This window comes from Phyllostomus discolor, chromosome 7, assembly GCF_004126475.2.
Source record: "Phyllostomus discolor isolate MPI-MPIP mPhyDis1 chromosome 7, mPhyDis1.pri.v3, whole genome shotgun sequence".
NCBI lineage: Eukaryota > Metazoa > Chordata > Mammalia > Chiroptera > Phyllostomidae > Phyllostomus > Phyllostomus discolor.
The window spans coordinates 6,059,900-6,086,254 of NC_040909.2; the positions used below are offsets into that span (position 1 = coordinate 6,059,900).

Consider the following 26,355-nt stretch of genomic DNA (forward strand, 5'->3'; position numbering starts at 1 on the left):
CCCTCCTTAATTTCCAATGCATGAAAAAAATAGCTACAAAACTGTTATTCTCTTGAGCATTGGAGATCTTCTTTCCTGGCAATTGTCAGTTTGGCTCAAATGAACTCATAAAAATTCTTTGCTGGTCTGAATGTTCTTATACACTTTCGCAGAAGGCTTTATATAAGAAAGTAGGAGACGGCCAGTATCTAATAATAATTATAGGCTGAAGACCAAATTATTCCACAGCTTTGATGGAGAGAACAGGCCCGAGTGTGTGTTCTGAGACTTTCAATCTCTCCGATTTTAAAATGTGTGTACAAAGAGCCCCTAGCACAGTAATAGGTGAGGGCTTTTAGTAGTACTCAATCTTCCAGCCGTCTTGCCTGTAAAAATTTAGTTCATTTACTTATGTTTGTGCCTTAGTATTTTCCACTGACCCCCAGGGTTATATGCTTACTGCACTGGGTTCCATAACCAGACTAATGCTATCTTCAGACCAGGTATTATAGAGCCCAGCTGCACCACCTCCTGCAAGTGAACTGTTTCCTTTGTAAGATGGTAAGAAACTGCTCTGGCTGATGTGGCTCAGTGGATTGAGGGCCGGCCTGCAAACCAAAGGGTCGCAGGTTTGATTCCCAATCTAGGGCACATGCCTAGGTTGTGAGCCAGGTCTCCAGTATGGGGTGCATGAGAGGCAACTGCACATGGTATCTCTCCCTCTCTCCCTCCCTTCCCATCTCTAAAATAAGTCAGTAAAATCTTCTTAAAAAAAGCATTTAAAAAAGAACAGGAAACCTGTACTTGACCGTTTTTTTCTCATTCACATCAGTTTAGATCCATATCAACTTCATACTTATATGGTTTCAGCCACTTCCACCTAAAATTAAAATAGCCTTTTATTATTCTCTCCAGTATCAAGTGGCTCTTAAAAGCCTATGTGGCACCTAAGGCGCAGGGCCCAAGCCAAAGCTTCAAAGGTAACACTTACTGGACACTTTCTCAATCACAGGCATCGCACAAGCATGTTTATTTTAGTTTAATAATCACAATACTCTGTGGGGTGGATAATAATGCTATCTTACGGATAAGGCACTAGGAGCATGAAGAGTACCATGCCCCATGTCACATAGCTAGGAAGTGCTGGGGCCCAAGGCTGGGTAGTGCTAGCTCTTAATCAGTCCACTACATCTGAGTAAGTGCCAACATTTACTGAGGCTTCCAGGCTTTACAAATACTATCCCACTGAATACTAGGAACAGTGCGAGAGGGCCTGGCCACATTCATACTCTCATCTCACAATGAGAAAAAGCACAGAGAAATTAGGTAACATTTATGGTCTGCAGAAAAGTGGCCATGGGAGGCCTGTCCAGGGAGCTCTATGGTTGCTGGACCTGGATGCTATGCCTAAAGGTACCAGAAAAAAAAAATGCCAAGGGCCCTGCATGGTGTGGCTCAGTGGATTGAGCACTGGCCTGTTAACCAAAGGGTCCTCGGTTCGATTCCCAGTCAGGCCACATGCCTGGGTTGCGGGCCAGGTCCCCAGTAGGGGGTGTGCAAGAGGCGACCACACATTGATGTTTCTCTCCCTCTCTTTATCCCACCCTTCCCCTGTCTAAAAATAAATAAATAAAGTCTTTAGAAAATGCCAACGTCATCCCCAAGTAAGACATAATGTTGATCAAACAGTAAAAGACACAGCTCACATGTATAATTATATTTACATGTATACATACATGCGTATCTGAGAATATAAATAAAGAGCTAGTAAAGGATGTTTATTCTCTTAGACCCCATTTCAGTAATCATGACACACTGTTTTAGTTCAGGCTGTTGTAACAGAACACTATAGACTGGGTCACTATAAACAAAAGACATTTATTTTTTTTCCCAGTCCTGGAGGCTGAAAGGCCAAGGTCAAGGTGCCAGCATGGCCGCACTGTGATGAGAGCCTTCTTCTGCCCCTTCCCTCCCAGCGTCCTCGCTGGGCAGACGCGGAGAGAGGTCGGGGGGCGGGGGGGGGGGGGTCCCCTATCCGCAAGGGCTCCCGGCTCCAGACCTCATCCCCACCCTCCCCCCGCCCCCCATCTTCGGAACTGGGGTTTTAACGCGCAGATCGGGTGGGCGTGCTGCACCGGCTTTCCGTCCGTAACACACACACTTCCATTCAACGGTCTCGCTGCTAAAACCCGACTGACAATTTCAGTGGGCAAAAGAAAACCTACCAAAAAGTTCATCCTAGGGGCTCCTGCCCCAATTTCAACTGCCATTAACTCTTCCAGGTCCCGCGGGTTCAAGCGAACGGCTTTATGCATTCTTGCACCTTCTTCCGAAAATAAAATTAAAAAAAAAAAAAGCCCGCCGCTCTTTCAAGTAATCCTATTCAATCTCACCTTGTCGTTTTTTGCAGGCAGGTGATTAACAACTTTTTTTTTTTTTTTTTTTTTTTTTTAAGGACATTTCCTCTAAGGCCTTCCGAACCGCGAAGACGGGAGCGGCGGCAGCCTTCCCGATTTGGGGTGAGGGCAGGAGACGGCGCCAGGGTGGGGCGGGGGGCAGGCGGGAGGAGGAGGAGGGGGCGTCCCGGGAGCTCGGCCGAGGGCGAGCCCCGGGTTTAGCTCCGTCTCCGTCCTTGCTGCGGGGACGAGACGGAGAGGCCTGGGGGGAGAGGAAGCGAGAAGAAACAATGGCGAGGGGCGAGGGGGAAGAGGGGCCGGGGAGGCCGGCTTACCTCAGGGCCCGAGGAGACCGCGGCCCTGGGCGCCGCTGTGGACTCAGGTGCTCCGGGAGCGCAGGTCTTGGAGGGTGGCGAGGCAGGAAGGCTCGGGTGTCGGTGGGGTCCGGCAGTTCTCCCGACGTCGCCTGCCACCAAGCCCGAGGCTGCCAGCTCATACCTCGCCCCGGGCCGTCTTGCAAGGCTGGAGGGAGAGGGCGCGGCGCCGCGGCTCCCGGCCCAGGCCCAGCCTGCAGCGCTCCGGCCCGGGATTGTGGCCCTGGGAAGCCGCACCCCGGGTCCGGCCGGTCGGCCAGCCGGCTGGCTGCGCCAGGCCCCGCCTGCGCCGGCCTGGGGCCGACTCGCAGCTGCAGGCGCGCTGACAGGCGCGGACGGTGCGTGTCCCTTTAAGGGGCCGGGCCTGCGCTGCCGAGGGGCGGGCGGGGAGCGCGTCGCTCCCCGATGAGTGTGGGGGAGACGGCGGCGGGCGGGAGGGCGCCGGAGGGAGGGAGGGAGCCGAGGAGCGACGCGGGCCGCCCCTGCCGCCGCCGCCGCCGCCGCCGCCGCCGCCGCGGTCGGACCAGCGGCCTCCTCCCCACCCCTCCCCTCCCTCGCGTCGCTTCGCCGCGGGGAGGGGGCTCGCGTCGCCGCCTCCAGCCGCCCCAGATGAAGCAGCTGCCGCCACAGCCGTCTCCGAAGATGGGGGATTTCTACGACCCTGAGCACCCGACCCCTGAGTAAGTATCAGCTCCGCGGCCTCCCGCTGCCGTCGGCCGCCTCAGCCCGAGCCCGAGCCCGAGCCCGGGGTGGCGCGTCCTGACGGGCGGCGGCGCGGGCCGGCGCGAGGAGTAACGGGCCTGCGGTGGACTCGCGCGGGCGGCGTGGGGAGCAGGCCCCCACCGCCGCCTCGCCCGGGCCGCCGCGGGTCGGCGGCCGGGCCCGGCCTTGGCGCCGCTCCTCGCGTCGCAGCGGCGGTTGGGCCGGGCCGGTGGGGGATGGGCGGCCACGGCCTCCGCGGCCGGCCGCCGCGTCCACTCGGACCCGGCCGGCCCGAGGCTCCGAGGCCTCCTCGGCCCCCCGCGGCCGGCCGAGGCCGCGCTGCAGGCGCAGGGGCCCGAGGCGGAGGAGCTGCCGGGGCCCGACTCGGCGAGACGGTCCTGGCCAGGGTAGGCCGCGAATCCCCGGGCTCGGGTGGAAGCCCGACCCGTCACCCGGCCTCCTGGCAACGGCGCCGCCGACCGGAAGGGCCTAGCGCGCGTCGCTGGGACCCGGGCAGCGGAGGGGGCCCCGCGCTGCACTTTCGGGTTTGATTTTTGTTGTTTTTTTTTTTCCCCTCCTGGAACTGGATCCTGGCCTCGGAGTGCTTCCGGCTACAGATTCTGCACCTTTGGCACTTGGGGTTTGTAATGGTGGCGCGGCTGGTGCGGCGGCCCCGGCGTCGAGGTGACACCGGGGTTGTTTTCCGCCCGAAAGTGAAAGCCTTCAGAGGGGACACACATTCTCTTCCAGATTAAGCGAGCCGCACACTTGGGAAAGGACACTCTGCCTCCTTGGTAACAGCAGCCTCTCCCCCTAAAAGGATGACTTTCCGCTCCTTGCGAAGACTTGGGAGCAGTCCCTAAAGAGACAGTATGCTAAAAAAAACCAAAAACCCGAAATGCAGGTTTGCCCAACAGTGTTCGTTTTTTTTTTTTTCCATCCTAGGACATTTTTACGTTTTGTTAAGGGCGACGTCTGCTCCTGTCCGCGATACCTCGGGGAGCTTCCGCTCCGCTCGCTGCCTGGATTCGCCCCTTTCTCTGCGGACTCGCAGGACTGTTGTTCTGCGGGGCTCTCGCTCACCTCCATTCGCTGGCGTTGGTGGAAGTCTAGACCTGCCGTAGCGCTGCTAGGGAGCTCAGACGAAACTGTCACTTTGGTGTGACCAGAAGGCTGCCAGTAGGTTTGCTCTCGGGACCCATTGCACGGTAGCTCTGCGGTGGCCCTCGGTGTCGAGCCCTGGGCCAAAAGCTTTTCACCTGGGCCTGGAAGTGTCTGGATCTTAGTAGTGCTGCGCTTGCTCGCAGGCCAGAGGCGGAAAAGCGATGGATCTCGGTAGTTCTTAGTTTGGAGAGCAAAACGGGAGGAGGATTCCGCTGGGGTGTCCGAGGCAATCGCTGCACAAAGAGAAATATTATTCCGCCTTGCTGAGACAAAACGCAGCCCTTCCTTGCAATAAGTTTTGTCAACGTGGCGTTTTCCTTTCATGGGTTCTTGCTTATGGGTTAATGGTGGCCTTAATTAGGTTGCTTTGATTTACTATACCGTCATTGGTCAAATGACAAAGCTGATGTTACAGGCTTTTAGTTTGGGGCTTGGAAGACCTAAAAGAAAAAAAAAACTGTCATGGTCCAATGAACTCTTACTGAGCACTTGTCCTTTACAGAATAACAGGGTAGCCCCTGAATGGGCGAGGTGCCTGCTTTCAGTTCCTTTCCAGGTGGCTTGGCAAAGTCCGGAAGCTTTAAGGATCACATCCTTAACATTTTTGGGGGGAAGACATAAATTTTCATATTCTGTGGGAAAATGGACTCAAGTGCACCTTGATAGACTTGAGTGGGGAGGACTTGAGAATGTTTTATTATTTTACACAAGGTTCTGGAGGTTTTTCTCTACTTTTCGGTCTCTACCGCTTTGGATTGCTAAGAGTGACTTAAGTTTGGAAGAGAGAGTGTGCGTGTGTGCATGGAAGAGTGTGTGTGTGTGTGTGTGTGTGTGTGTGCTGACCTGTCTGGACTGTTTAAAGAATTACAGAATGTTTTCTGTCATTATACTATGAGAACTGGAAGGGACCTTGGTAGACATCCTGAACTTTATCACCTGTTCTACAGATGGAGAAACTGAAGCCTAGAAAAGTGAAGTGACAGCAAACTCTATGAGGTGGTACGTATAAGATAGTTAGCATCTGCACCATTGGGGAGAGAGAAAGCACTCCAGTGTGGGGTTAAAGATACAGGATTACGGAGTCAGACCTGAATTTGAACACTAGTTGAACCTTGGACGAGTGACTTCATCTCTCTAAGCCTGGATTTCTCATTTTTGAAATAGGTATATAAGCAAACTCATAGGGCTGCTGGGAGGATTGAATGAGCAAAATGTGTGAAAAGCACTTGGCACAGAGTGTGGCGTGTGTAATTGCTTCTAGCTGGGGTTCTCAGGGACCCTCAGGGGAAACTTAAGAGTTAGGATTTTAAGTCAAGCATGAAAAGAGTAGGTGGGCCTGAGGGGGGGTGACATGGTGGCGGGAAAGAATGACCAAGTGCCCTTTTTAGACTAGTTTGACAACGATTCTTACGTGAAAAAAAATGGAGGCACAAAACAGGTAAATTCAGTTTGAAGTAATTGTTAGAACCTGGTGTTAGGTTTTTGTCTTGTACCCACTCTTTAACTGGGCACAGCTGTAAGACCTGGCTTTTTTCTGTGGCAGATAGGATTGTGTTTCAGGTGAAAATGGTTGTAATCACCTTAGTGTCTGTGCTTTAAGTGCCTGCTGTTGGGTAGGCCCAGGGCCAGGTGTTGAGGACACTGCAAATTAGGGCCAGAGTCTTTAAGGAACTCTTCTAGTGACAGGCAAGTACTTTGCAGTGATAAAAGTGCTGTTCTTTGAACACGTGCATGTCTATTTTGTGCCAATCTTAGGCACACTAAGGGTTATAGAAAACAGACTTTTGATTTTTTACTTGCTAGGCATCCACTAGTGTGGTAAACAATAAATAATATAGGATGTTCAAAGGTAAGTGCTTTGAAAAATGGAGCCATGCAAGGGAGCTCCAAAATTTCTGGGGAAGATGTTGCAATCCAAAATGAGCTGTGCTGGGGCCCTGGCTGAGTGGTTTGGTTGGAGCATTGTCCTGTTCACCAAAAGGTAGTGGGTTCCATTCCCAATCTGGGCACATACCTAGGTTGTGGGTTTGATCCCCAGTTGGGGTGTACATGGGAGGCAACCCGTTGATGTTTCTCTCTCTTGCCCCCCGCCCTTCCTTCCTCTAAAATCAGTGAACATATCCTCAGGCGAGGATAAAAAACCAACAACTATAAAATGAGGTGGACTGGGTGAGCCTTTTTGAGAGTGCTATATAGGCAGAGACTTAAAGGGGAGGGAGTTAGTCATGTTAATACATGGTGGGAAAGCATTCCAAGAAGAGAGAATAAATATTTATTTGGCACTGAGGCAGACCTAGTGAGCTCTGGTCCAGTATGACTAGAATGGAATTAACAAAACAGTGTAATAGTAGATTGGGTTGGGGTGGGTGCAGATTTCACAGGTCTCTGTGGACCCGTTAGTATAAGGACTTCTCAGAGCTTTCAACAGAGAAGTGACATGATTCACTTTCACCTTCAGAAGGATCGATCACTCAATTTGCAAGGGGAAATAATAGTAGAAGCAGGAAGACTTGTAAGGAAGCTGGTAATCTAGGAGAGATGCTGGTAGCTTGTACGGAGGTGTTAGGTAACAGGAAACGGTGAGAAGTGGTTGAACTCTGGGTATACTTTGAAGATCAAACCAGTATGACTTGTTACATCGGATGCATGCGAGAGGGGCCAGGGATGATTCCAAGGTTTTTGGTCTGAGCAGTTAGAAAGTTTGAGTTGCTGTCAACAAGCATAGGGACAACTGTAAGAAGAGCAAGTTTGGAGAATAGATTGAGAGTTCACTTTTTGACATGATGAGTTTGAGGTGCCTGTTAGGTATTTGGGTTATTGATATCCAAGTCTGGAATTTAGGGGAAAGGTCTGGACGAGAGAAAAATTTTGTAGTTGTCAACTTAGGTAGTATTTAGAACCTGAGATTGGATGAGGTCATCCAGGGAGCCAGCGAAGAAAGAGAGAAGGACCCAAGATGGGTCCTTTCAGACTTCAGTGTTGAGAGGATTGTTACAGTGTGCAGTGTAGGAAGGAGTCTTACTGTGGATGACACCCATAAACTTAGGGGGGAAATTACCTCTTTGCTAACCTAACTAGTAGTTAGCGTTTCTTTTAATAACTAATGTAAACAGCAGACTACGGTACTATTAACAGTACCTGTGTTTTTATTACTAGTACAAATCACAGATGTTTTTATAATACATTGTGATTATTGTAGATATCTCAAAATGTTATTTTATGTTTATCATTACATTGAAATTACAGTAGATATGAGATCCACCACTAGATTGTTAAGGGGCATATTGCTATTTTCACACATTTGGGGTTTTTGTCCCCAATGTAACTGGTCTCTTGTAATCATATGTATTTTATTTTATGTATTACAAAAATATATTAAGCTGAGAATGCATCCACAAGCTTCATCAGACTGCCAAAGTGGCCTTAGGCCCCCCAAAAGTTAAACCTCTATGCTCTGGAGCCATAACTCCTGGTTTGGAATCTTATCTCTTTTACTTTAATAGCAGTATTAACCTGAACAAGTTTTGTTATGACTCTATGCTTTGGTGCCCTTATTTATAAAGAGGGTTTCATAATAGCATTTTCTGTAAAGGGTTTTATGAGGATTTGAAAATTAGGATTAATAATGAATAGAAAGATACAGTGAGAAAGAACAGTACTTTACAAAGTACCATGATATGAAAAGGGTGGTGAATTTGGCAATACTAAAGTTTACTAACTGGGAAAAATATTTCAACATCTTTATTTTTATTTATTTTTTTTAGACTTTACTTATTTATTTATTTATTTTAAACAATTTTATTTATTTATTTTTTTAGAGAGGGAAGGGAGGGAGAAAGAGAGAGAGAGAAACATCAATGTGCAGTTGCTGGGGGCCATGGCCTGCAACCCAGGCATGTACCCTGACTGGGAATCGAACCTGGGACACTTTGGTTCGCAGCCCGCGCTCAATCCACTGAGCTATGCCAGCCAGGGCTATTTATTTATTTTTAGAGAAGGGGGAAAGAATGGGAGAGAGGGAGAGAAACATCAAGGTGTGGTTGCTTTTCGCACGCTCCCAACTGGGGACCCCGCCCGAAACCCAGGCGTGTGCTCACACTGGGAATCAAACCGCCTACCTTTTAGTTCACAGGCCAGCGGTCATTCCATGGAGCCACATCAGTCAGGGCTCAGCATCTTTAAATAAAATATAAAGCTGTGAGGATAAACTCTCAAAATTCTCATAAGACACCTTGGCCACACTGTAGATAGAGATGCCATAGGAAGCCAACTAAGAGAAAGTCACATAATGCAATCATCAGATTCCATGTATGGTTTAGACATTTAGTAGCTTTGCATGCAGTACATGAATTAAAATTTTTGTTATTTTATAAGAAATAGTTTTGTAGTGATTGAGGTATTCTACAGGCAGAGTACCCTCTTCTAGCTACTAAGGTACATGGGAGGCCAAAATACTACTTGAAGGGTTTTCTGGTAAGTACAGAAAGCCTCATGAGCTCTCCTAATACTTAGAGTAAACTTCTCCAGCATTCATGTCCCTGTTTGCTCTTGCCCTTTCTGGATTTTAGACTGGCCATTCCGTTGATACATTATGTCTTTAGCAAGGTATCAAGCAACTGTTGATACAGTTGTGTTTTCCTAGGAAATGCTCAAATGACTCAGACACTTTGTACACACAAGATTATCAATCATACTTTCCTAATTTCCTTAGTGGAATTGTGGTATTCCCAAATCTTTTCTGCCACTTTTCATTATAGTGACTAATTGATTTAATCTATTTCCCTTTTAAAAGTGGAAATTCATTATGAGTTACTCTTTAACAGATATTACGGTAATTTTTCTTGATCCTGATATTCAGTGTTCTACGGACATTGTCAGTTTTTGCAGAGAAGCTAGAATAGTCATATTCTGGATGGCAAAATGTGACTAGTCTGGGTTACAGAATGAAAAGTTGCCCAGTTTATTATTTCTGTCAATTCTTTCAGAGTACTATTGAGTGTGTTATTTTGTAATGCATTAAGGGCAATTATTATTAAGACATTGAGAGACAATTTATATTGGGCATTGAACCATTTATACCTAAAGTCACTGAAAATCAGGTTTAGAATCCTTTTTCTTTCTGAGATCCACTTCTGGGGGGGGTGGGGAATCCTTACACTTTTATTTTGAAAAAATTTCAAACTTGCAGGAAAGTTGCAAGAATGGTATAATGAATTCATTAGCATATACTTTCTGTGTAGATTTATGAGTAATTGAAATTTTGTTGTATTTGCTTTATCTTGATACATAGAAACATATACATGTGTTTTCTTTTCAGCTAAAGCATTTAAGAGTAAGTTGTAAACATTATGATCCTTCACCCCTGAATATTTCCTAGGATTACCTAAGCACAATCATTCTCTTAAGTAACTAATACACAGCAATCAAATTCAAGCAATTTAATACAACAATACTGTTACTTTACAAACAGTTCATATTTAAATTTTGCCAGTTGTTCCAGTAGTGTTGTCTTTTTCAGTCTAGGGTTATACATTTCATTTAATTGCCATGACTTAGTCGTCTTTTCTGCTTGAATATCTGAGGACAGAGCTTTAAATTCAACCTTTGGAGGTACTTTACTAAGATGATCTCTTTGTACTAACAGTAAACGTGGCATTTTAGAAACAATTACAGTGTCTAGTAGTATGTTTAAAATGGTTTCTTTTTTAAATGACTGGAACAATAAATGCTTGTTGCAAAAGGGTAAGATAATATAGATGTTTATAGAGGAAAAAGTGAAAGTCCACCCTTAACATCTCTTCCCTGCTCCACCTTTCCATTGCTTTTTGTTTTTACATAGAGGGAGTCATACCACCACACATAACCCTTTCTTCTGCATATTGTATCATCTGCATGTTTGCATTTACATAAAAGATGTGCTCATTTTTTTTTAAACAGGCAATATTCTATACTATGGATATACTATAGTGTTGTATTTTCTTAAGGTATCTGAGTATCATGTTAAGCAGTTTAAAAAGGGCCCAATGACGTGTTGTACTACGTGGAATGTGTCTCCTTTCAAATGTTTCCCCATGGGGTGAGTATATCTGGTATTTATGATAGTGTTTTTGTTATTTTATTTAGAATTTGACTCCTGTGCTTTTTTCTTTTTTAAAAAATTATTTTACTGTCCATGCTTACCTGATGCTGATGGGTAAAAGAGCTTTATTCCTGCTTTACTTTGGTTAGTTGCTTGGTTATTTTAAAAGCAAAACTCAAGGCATTTAAGTGCAGTCTCTTGAAAATAGTTGGTTTGAAGCTGGCCAACTGAAAATTCAATAGGTTTGTTTTTCATAATGGGATTCTAGTTGGACGTTTACTTTCACAGGTTCAAATGAGAGGCAATTACCTTGTGTAAGTTTTGGTTATTTGATAATAAAATGTTGTTGTATTTGGGTCTTTTAGTTTTGGAATTCATGTATAACATACTTTTGTTTAATTTGGTAGCCTTTTTTAAAAAAGAAATCAAGCTGACATTTACTTCAATGTCTTTTCCAACTGAGCAGATAATATATTGGTCATTCGATGGAGGTTTAAAGTTGGTCTGAATTACTATAGATGCTTTTTATTTTAGAATGCTTTTTCTGTCAGATTCTAACATCTCACAAGTGAAGATGTCCTTGGCGGGTGCTGTGTGGGTGTTGGTAGGAAGGAGTTGGACCGTGCTGGCAGGCTGCTGGGAGGTCTGTTTACTGGGAGCCTGCTGTGGGCTTGCAAGGACTTGAAGCAAGTCTGGTTTCTGCCTATAGTTCTTCCTGCTCGCCACTTCCTGCCAAGTGCAGTTAGAGCTTCCCTTTGGGGAGGTTGTATAGTAATCACCAGTATTTGCTTCATGATTAGCTCTTTGGAGACCTATGGATTAACTTGTATATTGAGCTTTTAGTCTGATATTTGGCCTCTTGGTGAATAGTTATTAATTACATGCTCTCTACTTAGTTGGCAAATGATGCATGCCAGGTTTAAAAATTTTATGAATTTTGTGATAATGTAAAGTAGAGCTAATATTTTTTCATAAATTATATAGATGGCTGCAAAAACCCTTTGTATCAAAATCCATTTATCCTGATCCTGAGCCACACACAAAGACTTTCTAAAATTGCCTGGTTAAAAAATACAACTGTCTCAGTGGATTGTAGCTCAGTGGATGGTGTGTTGGCCTATGAACCAAAGGGTCGCTGGTTCGATTCCCAGTTAGGGCACATGCCTGAGTTGCGGGCTGGGTCCCCTGTGGGGGGTGTGAGAGAGGCAACCACACATCAGTGTTTCTCTCCCTCTTTTTCTCCCTCCCTTCCCTTCTCTCTAAAATAAAATCTTTAAAAAATATACAACTCTTCCATTAATTTATCAATTGTAGACCAGAGTATCTATATCAACTGTGTAATGTAAGCTGCATATTTTATGGTGCTGCTTCTGTGGTGAAAATGATGGTTGGGAAGAATCAAGTCAACTGCAACATTTACTAAGCACGTACTACTGTATACTCAGCTTCTAACTACTGGGATTCCTCCATTTTAAAGGATAGTAAGTACACAGCATGTTCATCATGGTGTTTGGATTTTCTAGTACATGGGACTACAAAATTTCTTAGGTACTAGCAACAGAACCACACAGGTCTAAACTGTGCAAAGGAATGGATGAATGCTTAGGCTCCAATAAAATGTTAGCTTTTCTTTATACTTTGTATAACTACCTAAAGTATCTGAAAAGTTGGAGAATTATTACAATGCACATGCATATAAACACATCTTTATTGATTGATTGATTTTAGACTGAGAGAGGGAGTGAGAGAGAAAGAAACATTGACTTGTTTCACTCTTTCATTAATTCATTGGTTGATTTTTGTATGTGTCCAGACTGGGAATCGAACCTGCAGTCTTGGTGTTTTGGGTCAACACTCTAACCAACTGAGCTATCTGGCCAGGGCTGTAAACACATTTTTTGAAGTTTTTATATGGAAAAGAGTAGTATAAGCAATGACAATGTTTCACAAAAGCACATAAATAACAAATTTGCAGTTAGCATAAGCTAAACTGAAAAATGTATCCTATCACAGCCAGGTTCCAACTCATGCCCCAATTTCATATTCTCTGACACTATTATTATCATCTCCTCTAATAATGAAGAAAAGTAGTCAAGGAAAGGTGAACACCAAGTATTGGGTCGGCTGAAAAGTACGCTTGTTTTTTTCTGTAAGATGGCTTGTAGCAGCACTTAGTTGTCTTTAAAATTCATTCAGAACAATTTTGTTAGGTTGTATTGTGACAGCTCTCATATCATTGTACATTAAAAAAAAACTTACCAAAATTAATGAATTTTTGTGTAGCCATTTTAATACTGAAGATGGAAGAAAATATACATTTTCAGCATATTATGCTTTATTATTTCAAGAAAGGTAAAAATGCTGCCCTGGCTGGTGTGGCTCAGTGGATTGAGTGCCGGCCTGTGAACTAAAAGGTCAGTTCAATTCCCAGTCAGGGCACATGCCTAGGTTATGGTCGGGTTCCCAGTTGGGGGGCATGCAAGAGGCAACCAGTCGCTGTAGCTCTTGCACATCATGGTTTCTCTCCCTCTGTTTCTCCCTCCCTTTCCTGTTTCTAAAAGTAAATAAATAAAATATAAGAAAAAAAGAAAGGTAAAAAATGCAAAACTGAGATGCAAAAAAAGAATTGTACAGTGTAGGGAGAAGGTGCTGTGACTGATTGAATGTGTCAAAAGTGGTTTGCACAGTTTCGTGCTGGAGAGATTTCTTGCTGGATGATGCTCCACAGTTGGCTAAACCAGTTGAAGTTGATAGTGATCAAATCAAGACATTGAGAACAATCAACATTATACCATGTGGGAGATAGCTGACACATTAAAAATATACAGATCAATAAAGTTATTGGTGAAAATGAAAAATGTCTTTTTATTTTATGGAGAAAAAACTGAATGGACTTTTTGGCCAAGCCAATATTTCTTGGTAGTCTCATTGCTTCTCCGATGCATGCAAGCAATACTGTAATTGGGGAAATACTGGATTTATTGTCAGCTGCCATTGTTTCAGTGTTGATATTCAGCTATTAACATTACTTCCTTGCACAGACTGCTGTTAATCTGCCAAAAAGACTATACTGTACTTTCCATAATTGTGATAATTGGTTTCCTGAATAATTATACAATAAAAGGTTTTTATTTTTATTAAAGATTTTATTCATTTATTTCTAGAGAGAAGGAAAGGGAGGGAGAAAGAGAGGGAGAGAAACATCAATCGGCTGTCTTTCTGTTCGCCCCCCGACCCGGACTGAACCCACAGCCCAGGCCTGTGCCCTGACCAGGGATCGAACTGGTGACCTTTGCTTTGTGGACATCACTCAGCCCACTGAGCCACACCAGTCAGGGCTGTTTTTATTTTTTAAAGGACATGATAAACTTAAGTTTAAAGAGTATACCTATTATAGTTTCGTTGGGGGAAACTTCAGGAGTACATTTTCACATTTGTAACAGTATTTTATTGTACCTCAACAAAATTTATCTGTTTACTATAGATAATTTGCCTTTCGTTGAGAGGGGTCATGTTTATTTTATGCCTTTCTCATGCCACACATACTTGTGTGCTGGTGCTTGTGCTACTTTTGTCTTGCTATCAGTGCAAGCTTGTCCAGGTGATGAGGTCATCTAGTTCATGGGTGCTCTTAGAACTTGAACTTACGGTTTTGGACAAATGGACAGAGCTCACACATAGCAATAATGAACATATTTGTAGGAGCATTAGATGTCAAAGAGATTCATTCCTCATTGCTGATATGAGGGAATCAAAGTAGCTGTAGGCTAACAGGAGAGGCTATGTAATTATGGGTACTTTGAAGTAAGAAATTTCCATGTAACTTGATTAGATGTCTATACATATTTTTTCTACTTGAAGAATTGTTTGGAAAATAGGACCATTATTACCCTAACTTAAGTTGTATATTATTAAGACCCTAACTTAATGTGTCTCATATTCAGAAATTTGCATTATTCAGTTAATTTAAAAATCACTGCTTCTTTTGTGGTACTATAGAGGTAGAAGGAAGGTGTACAAGGTTGGGGAACACTTAAAAATAATCTAGATCATACTGTACTTTGAAATTTCCCTGTTAGTCAACTTTCTTATCTTTTGTCCTCATTTAAAAAAAGTTTGAGGAAGGTAAGTGACACTATTCTGTTTCAGTGAAATTTCAGGTTATAGTTTTTCTTTTTTTTACAGATTTTATTTATTTTTTAGAGAGAGAGGAAGGGAGGGAGTGAAATATTGATCGGTTGCCTCTGTTACTTGCCTCTTGTACACACTGCCACCAGGGACAGAATCCACAACCCGGGAATGTACCCTGACTGGGAATCAAACTGGCAACCCTTTGCTTTGTGGAACAACGTCCAACCAACTGAGCCACACTGGTCAGGGCAGGTTATAGTTTAAGCCTAAGTTTACTAAAGTTAGTTTTTTGAGGTCATCAGTGAGTATAATATTTTGATTTTGTAAAAGGCACAATTTAGGCCCTGGCTGGCGTAGCTCAGTGGATTGAGCGCAGGCTGCGAACCAGGCATCGCAGGTTCGATTCCCAGTCAGGGCACATGCCTGGGTTGCAGGCCACGGCCCCCAGCAACCTCACATTGATGTGTTTCTCTCTCTTTCTCTCTCTCTCTCTCCCTCTCCCTCTCTCTCTCTCCTCTTTCTCCTTCCCTTCCTCCTTCCCTTCCCTCACTAAAATAAATAAAATTACGTTAAAAAGGCACAATTTATAACAGGTTTGCAAACAGGCCAATGAGCCAAATCCAGCCTGCCTGCATGTTTTAGTGCAGCCTGTCAACTAAGAATAAGTGTATATTTTTAAAATAATTAAATGGAAAGAGTACAAGTTTTCAGGAAAGCATGGCTCATCCTGATTTTATGCTTTATAGAGTGATTTGATAAAAAGCTTATTCTACCACAATTTAGCATTAGAGTGATGAATGTCACAATTACATTAGAATAATTATTTCTATTTTGTGTTTCTCCTTTAGTATAACCTTTTAAGAAAAGAGCTTTAAGCTCTCAGGTTGTTTTAATCTTTATCAGTCAGGAAAATAATTTAATGTAAGGAATTGGTTAAAAGGGTTTTTTTGAGAACTGAGAAAATGAAGAAGGGACACAGGTAATGGAGAAAGGCAGAAAGCAATTTATAGCCACCCTGGGGCTGGGAGAAAAAGGGAAGAGGTTATAGTTTCCAGAACCTAGAAGCTCGGGGTAGGGCCCTGCAGAGCTGGATCTCTGAGGAAGTTGGGTGTTGAGCTACTCGTGCTGGTGTTTGTGAGGGGTTGCAGTCAGCCTAGCTTGGGATTGTGGGGGGAAATGTAGAAACTGGAATCAACACCAGGGTAAAATGCGTTGATGATTTATACGTACACATAGGACCCGTGACCAACAGGAGGGAGCAGATTCCCTCCTATTCTTCTAGCCTTTGAGTGTTCCTCTGTGTAGCACATGCTGTTGGTGTCCAAAGGAGAAATGTAGTTTACAGGGTTCTAATCATACTTGCACAAACAAGAGTGTAGGAAGTGTGGACTAGGAGCTGAAGGAAAATTTCTTAATAAATGACATGTAGTGTAAACATTTTGAAAATTCCTCAGAGCTCGAGGTAAATGATTCTAGTGTATTTTCAGGAATCCGAGAAGGTAAAAAAGAAATTCTAAAGAAGATTTTTGGATGAACATTGTGAAGTTTCTGGAGGCCTTTTGTTTTTCTTTTCCTTCTTCCATCTCCTTCCTCCTTCCTTCTTCTGCCATGTTGTCTGTTTATTCCCCACATGTTGTACTCTTCCCTAGGAGGCTTAAACATGAAACCCTGGCCTTCGTGGCCTTCATTTACCTTGGTCTTTTGGGTAAATTAGGAGTAAAAGACTGTGGGGTGAAGAATAGAAGAACTTTATAAGGTAGAAATAAAACCCTAACACACAAAAAGTTGGGATTTCCTGAATATGCTTCAACTTAAGATTGTCTACTAACCCATAGGAGAAAATAAGTCTAATGATCAATTGTTTAGGGATAAGGGGTTCCAAATCGGGTAAAGCCAATTTGTGGATGTTTTAGGTTTAGTGTTTCTTGAACATCTGTGGTGGAAGACCAGGGCTTTTTTTCTTTTCTTTTTCTTTTTTTCTTTTTTTCAGGATATTATGGACAGATACTTTTAAAACACAATAAAAATGAATTCCTAGAAAAATTTAGACATTCAGAGTACAGTGCCACTGATGGAAGTCAGTATCTTGATTGTTGTGGTGGTTACATGAATCTCTACGTAATGAAATTGCATAGAACTATACACATGCACACACAAACGAATATGAATGCAGGTTAAAAAGCGTGGGGGAAACTGAATAAGGTCCAGTGTGGTTAACAGTAATGTACCCAATTTCCGTTTCCTTGTTTTAATAGTGGACTGTGGCTATATAAGATACCCATTTTGAAGGGGGCTGGGTAAAGAGTACAGGGGACTCTGTACTGTTCTTGCAACTTCTGTCAATCTGTAATTATTTCAAAATGAAAAGCTTAAAAACGCATAAGCCTGTTGACCACTGGTCAAGGTCAGATTGCTGTAAAAGTTTCTAAAGTTCAGTCTCAGTTTATGTGCTTATGGATATATAACAAGACAGCCAACTGGCACTGGCCTGAAGACTACAGTTAAGTGTTAATAAAGCGTTTTCCCTTTGTGATGCCTCCATATTTTTGTTATTTTCAGTCTCTCTCTACCTTTCATCTCTCACCTCCACTTCTCGACTCCTCATTTGATCAAAACTATTTACTGTACACCCTATCAATGCAAAATTTTTCAGCCCCAGGTTTATCAATCCCAATAAACCTGGGGATTAAAAAAAATGAGCAGGGCCTTTACTATTTATGCTTATTTTCTGATAGTGGAGACTTGTTAATCAAAGAATCTTATAAAACCCTGGCTGGTATGGCTCAGTGGATTGAGTGCTGGCCTGCGAACCAAAGGGGTGCCCGTTCGATTCCCTGTCAGGGCACATGGCCTGGGTTGTGGGCCAGGTTCTCAGTGCAGGGCGAGCAAGAGGCAACCACACATTGATGTTTCTCTCCCTCTCTTTCTCTCCCCCTTCCCCTCTCTGAAAGTAAATAAATGAGATCTTTTTTAAAAAAGAATCTTATAAATATGTAATTCAGATTGTTAACTCTATTCCCCATTTATTGAGCAATAACTGTGTGCCAGGCACTATATAGAGGATTTTAAATAGACATTTTTCCTTTTGGGGGGAGGGGTACCAAAGTATTTATATGAAGGAATAGTACAAATGAAAGACCGTAAGTGGGTGATTTGGTGCAAGTTATAGAAAATAGAAAAGGTAAAGGTAACTCCAGCATGCATGCACTGCTGTGGTGATCAGGAAAGCCACTTCTTCTTCTTCTTTTTTTTTTTTTTTTTTTAATATTTTATTGATTATGCTATTACAGTTGTCCCATTTCCCCCCTTCAATCCCCTCCACCCTGTACCCCCTCCCACCCACATTTCCCCCCTTTAGATCATGTCCATATGTCATACTTATGAGTTCTTTAGTTTCTACATTTCCCGTACTATTCTTGCCCTCCCCCTATCTATTTTCAACCTACATTCTATGCTACTTATTCTCTATACCTTTTCCCCCTCTCTCCTCCTCCCATCCCCCTGCTGCTAAACCTCCATGTGCCCTCCATTTCTGTGGTTCTGTTCCTGTTCTAATTGTTTACTTAGTTTCTTTTGGTTTTGCTTTAGGTGTGGTTGTTAATATTTGTGAGTTTGCTGTCCTTTTACTATACATGTCTTTTCTTTATCTTCTTTTCTTAGATAAGTCCCTTTAGCATTTCATAAAATAAGGGCTTGGTGATGATGAACTCCTTTAACTTGACCTTATCTGAGAAGCACTTTATCTGCCCTTCCATTCTAAATGAGAACTTTGCTGGATAGAGCAATCTGGGATGTAGGTCCTTGTCTTTCATGACTTGGAATATTTCTTTCCAGCCCCTTCTTGCCTGTAAGGTCTCTTTGGAGAAATCAGCTGACAGTCTGATGGGAACTCCTTTGTAGGTGACTGTCCCCTTATCTCTTGCTGCTTCTAGGATTCTCTCCTTCGTTTTTACCTTGGCTAATGTAATTATGATGTGCCTTGGTGTGTTTCTTCTTGGGTCCAACTTCTTTGGGGCTCTCTGAGCTTCTTGGATTTCTTGGAAGACTGTTCCCTTTGCCAGATTGGGGAAGTTCTCCTTTATTATTTGTTCAAATACGTGCTCAATCTGTTGCTTTTCTCCTTTCGATTCTGGTACCCCTATAATTCGGATATTGGAACGTTTAAAGGTGTCTTGGATGTTCTTAATCTTTTCCTCAATTTTTTGAATTCTTATTTCATCATGCTTTCCTGCTTGGTTGATTCTATCTTCCTTCTGGTCCACTGTATTGTTTTGAGACTCATATTCCTTCCTTTCACTATTGGCTCTCCTCTGCGTATCTTCCTGCATCTCTTTTATGGTAATCTGCATCCTTTCATCTAAATTGCGTCCAAAATCAACCAGTTTCGTGAGCTTTCTGATCACCGGTGCTTTGAGCTGCGCATCTGATAGATTGGCTAATTCTTGGTCGCTCAAAAGGATGAGTCCTGGGGGACTGATCTGCTCTGTTGAAAACATATTTTGTTTTTTTTTTCCCTGTCTCTCCTTTTTTCTTCTTTTTTTTTTTTCCTCTGGTCTGGTCGCTCTTGTTATGGTGGGGGGCGGAGCCTTAGGTGCTCACCCGGGCTGGACACCCCAGTCGCTAGATTGTGACGTTATATGTGGGGGCGGGGCGGGAGAAAACGCGTTAGTTCCGTTCTCCTGGACTCAGACCCTTGTCTGGACTTCCCGGCCGAGAGTTCTGCCCTGGTCCACAATCGCTACCCCTCTGGGTCTGCCAGCCGCAGCTTGCGTACTCAGGGATCACCGCTGCCTTCTTGTGCCCCCGGATGGCTGTTGCGCCGATTTTGCGCCAAACTTTCCCCGACCTCCGCGCGCCCGCCCGGCTTGTCTTCTCCTACCAGTCCGGATGAACGCGTCTACTTCAACTTCTTGGCTGCCCAACTTCCATTCAGATAAATCCTCTGCCGGATCTGGGTGTTATTCTGATAGTAAATTATTGTTGTAAATTATTGTTTTTCTAATCTTGGTGGTATGAGGAGGTACGGTGCGTCCACCTATTCCTCCATCTTGCCGGAAGTCAGGTCTCAGTTTTTCGGGAAGTCACTTCTGTGGCAATGGGAAGCCAGCCTGAGGTTTAATTATTTAATTAGCTCTCATCATTGTCTCCCATGGTGAGTCTCCGTGAAGTCACACAAATGAGGGTCATTTTGTCAGTGGCCAGTTTGTGCAATTCTAATGACCGATTCACACTTTTTTCCAAGTGTAATGCACATTCCGTTGCATTCAGCCTATTCTCCTAGTGGTCAGGTCTGGTTTCTTGACATCCTGAAGGAAGATTTGGCCACCTTGTTGGCTCCACAGCTTAATCGGCTTCTCAGCATGTTCTCTCATGAGATTGGTGAAGAAAATATTTGGCAAAGTTCTTGAAAGCCACATGGTCAAAGTAGTAAGACATGGACAGGTAGGTAGACATGAGCTCCAGGTTGATCTTGGGGTTGATAGCTGCCTTCGAGTCCTGGTGGTAGTTCTGGCACACCTGTGATGTGGGCGTGGGTTGTGATGGCTAGAGGCTGAGGAGAGGTGGCTGTGTAGTGCTGGAGTGGTGGTGGAGGGCTTGGGGTGTCTAAGGGCGCTGTGAAGAGGTAGCAGAAGGCTGGATTTGAGTGGCTGGGATGGGGGTTGAGCATTAGTTACTGTCCAAGCACTGTTGAAGCAGGAAATCAAGGTCACTCTCTGCAAAGGCTTAGACATTTTCTCCCCTCCCCTCCCTTCCATCCTCTCTTTGAAGTGAATACATTATCATTATTTTAGTTTTATAGGTTATCTCTTTGGCCATCATTTCTCTTGGTTAATTATGTTAAAAGTGGTAAAGTATTGGAAATTGTATTCAAATTCACATTGACTGACTTTCAAGCTTTTGCTCTTAACCTGTATATGATATGGTAATGCCTCCCCATCTGGAATTTTGGAAATATATAATGGAGAAGAGGAGGAATTGGAACATGACTTAAGGATAGAAGCCACTAAAAAGGCCCTAGAACAGAAAATTTAGATTCAACCGTATAGTTCTTTTTCATCATGCTAGTTGGGGTGTGTACGAGTGTTAGCTTTGATTTTCAGTGCTCTTACTGTAGGCACGAAAACCAGCTGCCTAGTTGGACTTTTGGGTATGATATTTAACTACTGTTGTTACTTCCAAGTCACAGTCCTTCTGTTATTTTACTTTTTGTTTCTGCGAGGAGTGCATCTGCCTTGTCAGTTTACAATATTCTTGTAGAGCATAAGATTTGATCTCTTCTAATGAGCTATTGATGATATTTAACATTCCTCTGTGATTACTGTGATTTTCAAGTGGCTAGGGACTTGATAGCTAGGGCTATGGACCAACGGCATTGTCTATAATTCTGGTTATAGTATAATTTGATATTTTAGTCATAAAGCAAACAACCTATTGTATAGAAGTGATAAAATTCTGTTTTATAGATTAGCTTTATTATTATACATTATTAATATGCTATAGTATTATGTATACATCTGGAAGTGAAAATTGCATCTAGATTTCTAATTTGCAAAATTATATGTAAAATACTCTATTGTTTTTATGTTTACCTTGAGAACTCAAAAGATAATGTTCACAGGAAATGAAAATTTAGCACTGTGGTGTCTTATCCTAAAAGATTAGACTTAAGTATTTAGAATAGTTCTATATCTACTGTTGAAAAATTTTCACCTTGAGTCTTTTAAAAATTTCTCACGCTATCTTTTCAAATTAAATGACCCTAAAGTAGAATTGTGCTGATTCTATTTGACAAAATATAATTTATAGAAAATATTTTCCATCATAACACAGTGTTCGCTTTGGTTACATGTTTATGATTTTTTAAATTTATTGTTGGGGAGTGAAATTCTTGCAACCATAGAAATAAAGTCTAAATCACATGATTGAACCCTGTTGATCACTACCGCTTGGGTCAAGAGATTCATGCTGTGCTGCAGCCTGGTAAATGGGCCTGATTGGGGATAGGTGGGTGGTTGCATGCTACCAGGAACACATACTCTGCCAGCACACTTCTAAGCACCAGCCCTCCCTGCTACTATGTGTGCACACATGGTCTCATGTTTATTTGGGGATTTGTTGTCTTCTTTCGTATTACAGTTAAACTTTAAAACACTTTTTTATTCTGAAAAATTTTTAACATTCATACAAGAGAGAATAATATAATGAACCCCCTGCCTAGTGTACTCATCTAGCTTCAGCTATTTCTAACATTTTGCCATTCTGGTTTCATCTATACCCTACTCTTTTTGTTGTTACTAGAATATTTTAAAGTTACCCAGATTTTCTGTTATTCTGTATTTATATTTCTAAGAGATGAAGGCTTTAAAAAAATGTAACCATGCTGTAGCTGGGTGGCTCAGTTGATTGGAGTGTTGTCCCTTGCACCAAAAGGTTTTGGGTTCGATTATTGGTCAAGTCATATGTATAGGTTGCACCCAGGTTGAGATGCAATACATCAATGTTTCTCTTTCGCATCCATGTTTCTGCCCCCCATCCCTGCCTCTTGTTCCTCTTTTTAAAAAATCAATAAACATATCCTCCGGTGAGGATTTTTTAAAAAACCCACAATACCATTATACCCAGCACAACTGGCAATAATTCTTTTTTTAAAGATTTTGTTCATTCATTCATTTATATACTTAATAGAAAGGGATAAGGGGGTAGAAAGAGGAAGAGAAACACTGATGTGGGAGAGAGACATCAATTGGTTGCCTCTCTCACATGCCCTGGTCAGGGACTGAACCCGAGACCCAGGGATGTGCCCTGACCAGGAACCAAACTAGCGACTGTTTGCTTTGTGAGACAATGCCCAACCAACTGAGCCACACTGGTCAGGATGTAGTAATTCTTTTTTTTTTTTTTTTTTTAAGATTTTTTTAAAAATTTATTTTTAGAGAGGGACGGGAGGGAGGGGGAGAGAGAGACAGAGACAGAGACAGAGAGAGAGAGAAACATCAATGTGCGGTTGCTGGGGGTTCTGGCCTGCAACCCAGGAATGTACCCTGGCTGGGAATCGAACCTGGGACACTTTGGTTCCCAGCCCGCGCTCAATCCACTGAGCTACGCCAGCCAGGAGGATGTAGTAATTCTTAATGTTACTTAATACACAGTCCTTAAACATTTTTTAAATCAGTATTTAAATAACCATGTGATTACCAACTTTCAGGTCTCAATCTATAATAGTCTCCTTATGGTTATTGGCTGTATGTATCCTTATGGTGTCCTGACATGTTTTTCTGTTTCCTGTGTTCTTAGGAGGCTGGTAGTTACATCATACTCCCCCCACTGTCCCCACCTCAGCAGTTTATCAGTTACCTATTTTATCATATACCTGATATGATATATATAAAGATATATCAAGTATATCTTTATATACTTTATATATTTGCTGTGCTTCAATACGTCATCACACTCATTTTTTGTTCTTACTGTTGCACAAATTGCCTCGTCTGTGACCAGCAAGCCTTTTCAAATTGGCTTCAGTGTCCTTTTGCATAATCCTGGTAGTGTTTAATAACTTCCTTGGTCCTAGCTCTTTTATATACTTCCTGCCTTAGTCCTGAAATCAAATGTTTCTTCTTTTGAGCCTTTTCTCGCTTTAGTGAAAATGGTATTTAGACACCACAGTCTAGACACTAGTTTTGCTACCCATGACTGCAGGGTCGTCAGTGCGCAGGCCCTTTTATTGGACAGTTAAGATATTTGTACTTTTTAGAAAATAAAAACTTCTCAGTTCATACTGATCTTTCCAATTCATATTTAAGAGGTTTTATTTATTATAAAACTTTTATGCTGCCTTGGCTAGTGTGGCTCAGGCGGTTGGAGTGTTATCCTGTAGCTGAAGGATTGTAGGTTTGATTCGTGAGCAAGGCACATACCTAGGTTGTGGGTTCGATCCCTGGTCCAGGTGCATACAAGGCAAGCAATCAATGCTTCTGTCTTGTATTGATGTTTCTCTTTCTCCCTTCCTCTCTCTGAAAGCAATGAAAAAGTGTCCTCAGGTGAGGATAAAAAAATAATAACATGAAGTAAAAAATTTTTATGTTGAAAATATTGGTTCCTAATGACATTAAGTGGAATGACTTCATTGCTTTGTCTATTTATATACGGCAGTTCAGTAGTACTGATATTATTATAACAGTAAGACTACGAAGTATAGTTTGAGATTTCTTTTTTCTTTTTTGTTTTACTCCTAGGTTATATTCTAGTAAGGCATATGCAGTTTAACTTAGTTAATGTGTTTATACCATCACCAGTTTAATACAGTTCTTTTGAATTTATAGAAATCATTTTTTACTTTCCGATTTTAAAATTACAGCATTTTACATTATTCCAAAGTTATTGCAATAAAAGAATGTTCAAAGAGGTATAGCTTTCATCCGTGGTCTCTTCTTACCATTTCCTTTAATATGTAATCATTATGTTTCATTTTGGTTGAGTCTTCCATTTCCCTTTTTGAAAATAAAAGTATACTAAACATACAGTTCTATATTTTGCTCCCCCCCAATAAATTCTTGAGATCATTCCAAAACAGAGATTTTCATCCTTACTTTGTAATGCTACATACTACTACATTAAATGGATGGATGTGCCAGTGTTGTTATTAGCCACTTTACTGATGAACATTTAGACCATTTCCAGTGTTTTGCTACCATATGGATAACCTTTGCATTTTGTTTTCCATGTATGAAGCGGTGAGGGGTGCTGTATTCAGCTGCATTGTAATTCACAATGATCCTATGTTATTGTTGGCTTGGCATTTTAAGAATAATTGTTTGAGAGTTTGCTTTATTTTTTTTTAACGTGTACTTACTTGAAACCTTCTCTTCCACACCTCAGACATTGATTTGCTATATTTTTGGAAAGTGCTTAAACTCTTCATAACTACCAGAAAATAAATGATGACTATTTTTTAAATACATTTTTTAAAGATTTTAAATTTATTTTTAGAGAGGGTAAGGGAGGGAGAAAAAAAGGGAGAGAAACATCAATGTGTGGTTGCCTCTTGTCTGCCCCCTACTGAGGACTCAGCCTACAATCCAGGCTTGTGCACTGACAGGGAATCAAATGGGTGCCCTTTTGGTTCATAGGCTGGCTGCACCAGCTAGGGCAAATGATGACTATTTTTAAAATTGCATTTAAGCTTTTGTTATTTTTTAAGATTTTATTTATTTATTTTTAGAGACGGGAAGGGAAAGGAGAAAGAGAGGGAGAGAAACATCAGTGTGTGGTTGCCTCTTGCTCCCCATGAGGACTTGGCCTGCAACTCAGGCATGTGCCCGGACTGGGAATCGAACCAGAGACCCTCTGGTTTGAAGCCAGTGCTCAATTCACTGAGCTACACCAGGCAGAGCTAAGCTTTTGTTCTTTAACAAAACTGAGTTTCATTCCTTTCTGTTGTATTTTGATTTTTGTCTGCTGATAATTTATTAGGCTAGAAATTTCCTGATTTTCTGTATCAATTGTGCTACCAAAATAAAACATGACCCGTGTATATTTTTAATATTGATACTTAAAACAGAAAAATGTGAAACATGAAAGAATAAAATTGTTTTCAGAAGCATTTTTAATATTAACATCAAAGTAAGCAGGTACTTATGAAGGAAAGAGATCCTGAATTCTCTATCATCTTTGTGTTTAAAAAGAGAAACCTCATCTTTCTCATGTGTTTTGGTTTAATCATGTCACATGTTTTCCCTTCGTTGTTTTTATTTTGAAGGTGGATATTAAAGAGCTAATTTGCATGAAAGTCTATAGCCACATGAAGGAACTGACCACTATGTATTTTTATGCTTCTGTTTAATGTGGTTAAGCAAGAGTAGAACTGGAAGGTTGGCATTAAGTGCTGTCTGGTAAAATACAGGGTAGGTGCAGCTTATTAAACATTAACTAGGTAATCTTACATATCCTGCAGTCTGTCTGTAATAAGCCATCTCTCAGACTCTTGGGAGCCAGTATTCTATACTGCTTTCAGTGTAGTTTCTATTTCATAGAAGAATCTAGTCCTAAATTGGAAAAAAAGACAGTTACTTTTTCTTTTTTTTTTTTAACAGCCAGTTTAGGAGTTTCCTCTCTAATACAGACATGATCATCAGGACTCCAGTGTAAACACTTCTGTTACTTTCCACTTCACTTTACAGCCTCTTCTGTTGCTAGGCAAATAACATTTACTAGTACATGGAATCAAAATATGTTTTCCTGAAACTTTCTACCCTTTGCTCCCAGATCTGTCCCAGATCAGTAAATATTTGATGTAAAGAGCAAGGGCTGTGCAGTCAAATGGCCTATGGATACTTGGCTCTGCTGCTTCTCTAGCTATGTAACTATCTGTTTCTTCATTTGTAGAATGGGAATACAAATAGTATACCTTCCATAGGTCTGAGGGTCAGATGAGCTCAAGTTTGTAGAGCATTTAACCCAGTACCTGAAAATGGAAAACAGTCTGTTGGCTGCTTATAATGGTGATGGTGGGCTAGTAAATGGGGGCTAT

General features: G+C 42.2%; 1 protein-coding gene across 1 annotated transcript in view; it reads left to right on the forward strand.

Annotated features, from left to right (window-relative positions):
* The first annotated feature begins 3,224 nt into the window (after positions 1–3,224).
* The window catches only part of SETD2 (SET domain containing 2, histone lysine methyltransferase), a 97,916-nt gene continuing 74,785 nt past the window's right edge, over positions 3,225–26,355 (forward strand). Inside the window, exon 1 of the mRNA XM_028518093.2 lies at positions 3,225–3,429. Within this exon, the coding sequence (XP_028373894.1) occupies positions 3,359–3,429 (71 nt within the window). The 5' untranslated portion in view covers positions 3,225–3,358. The remainder of the gene's footprint in view (positions 3,430–26,355) is intronic.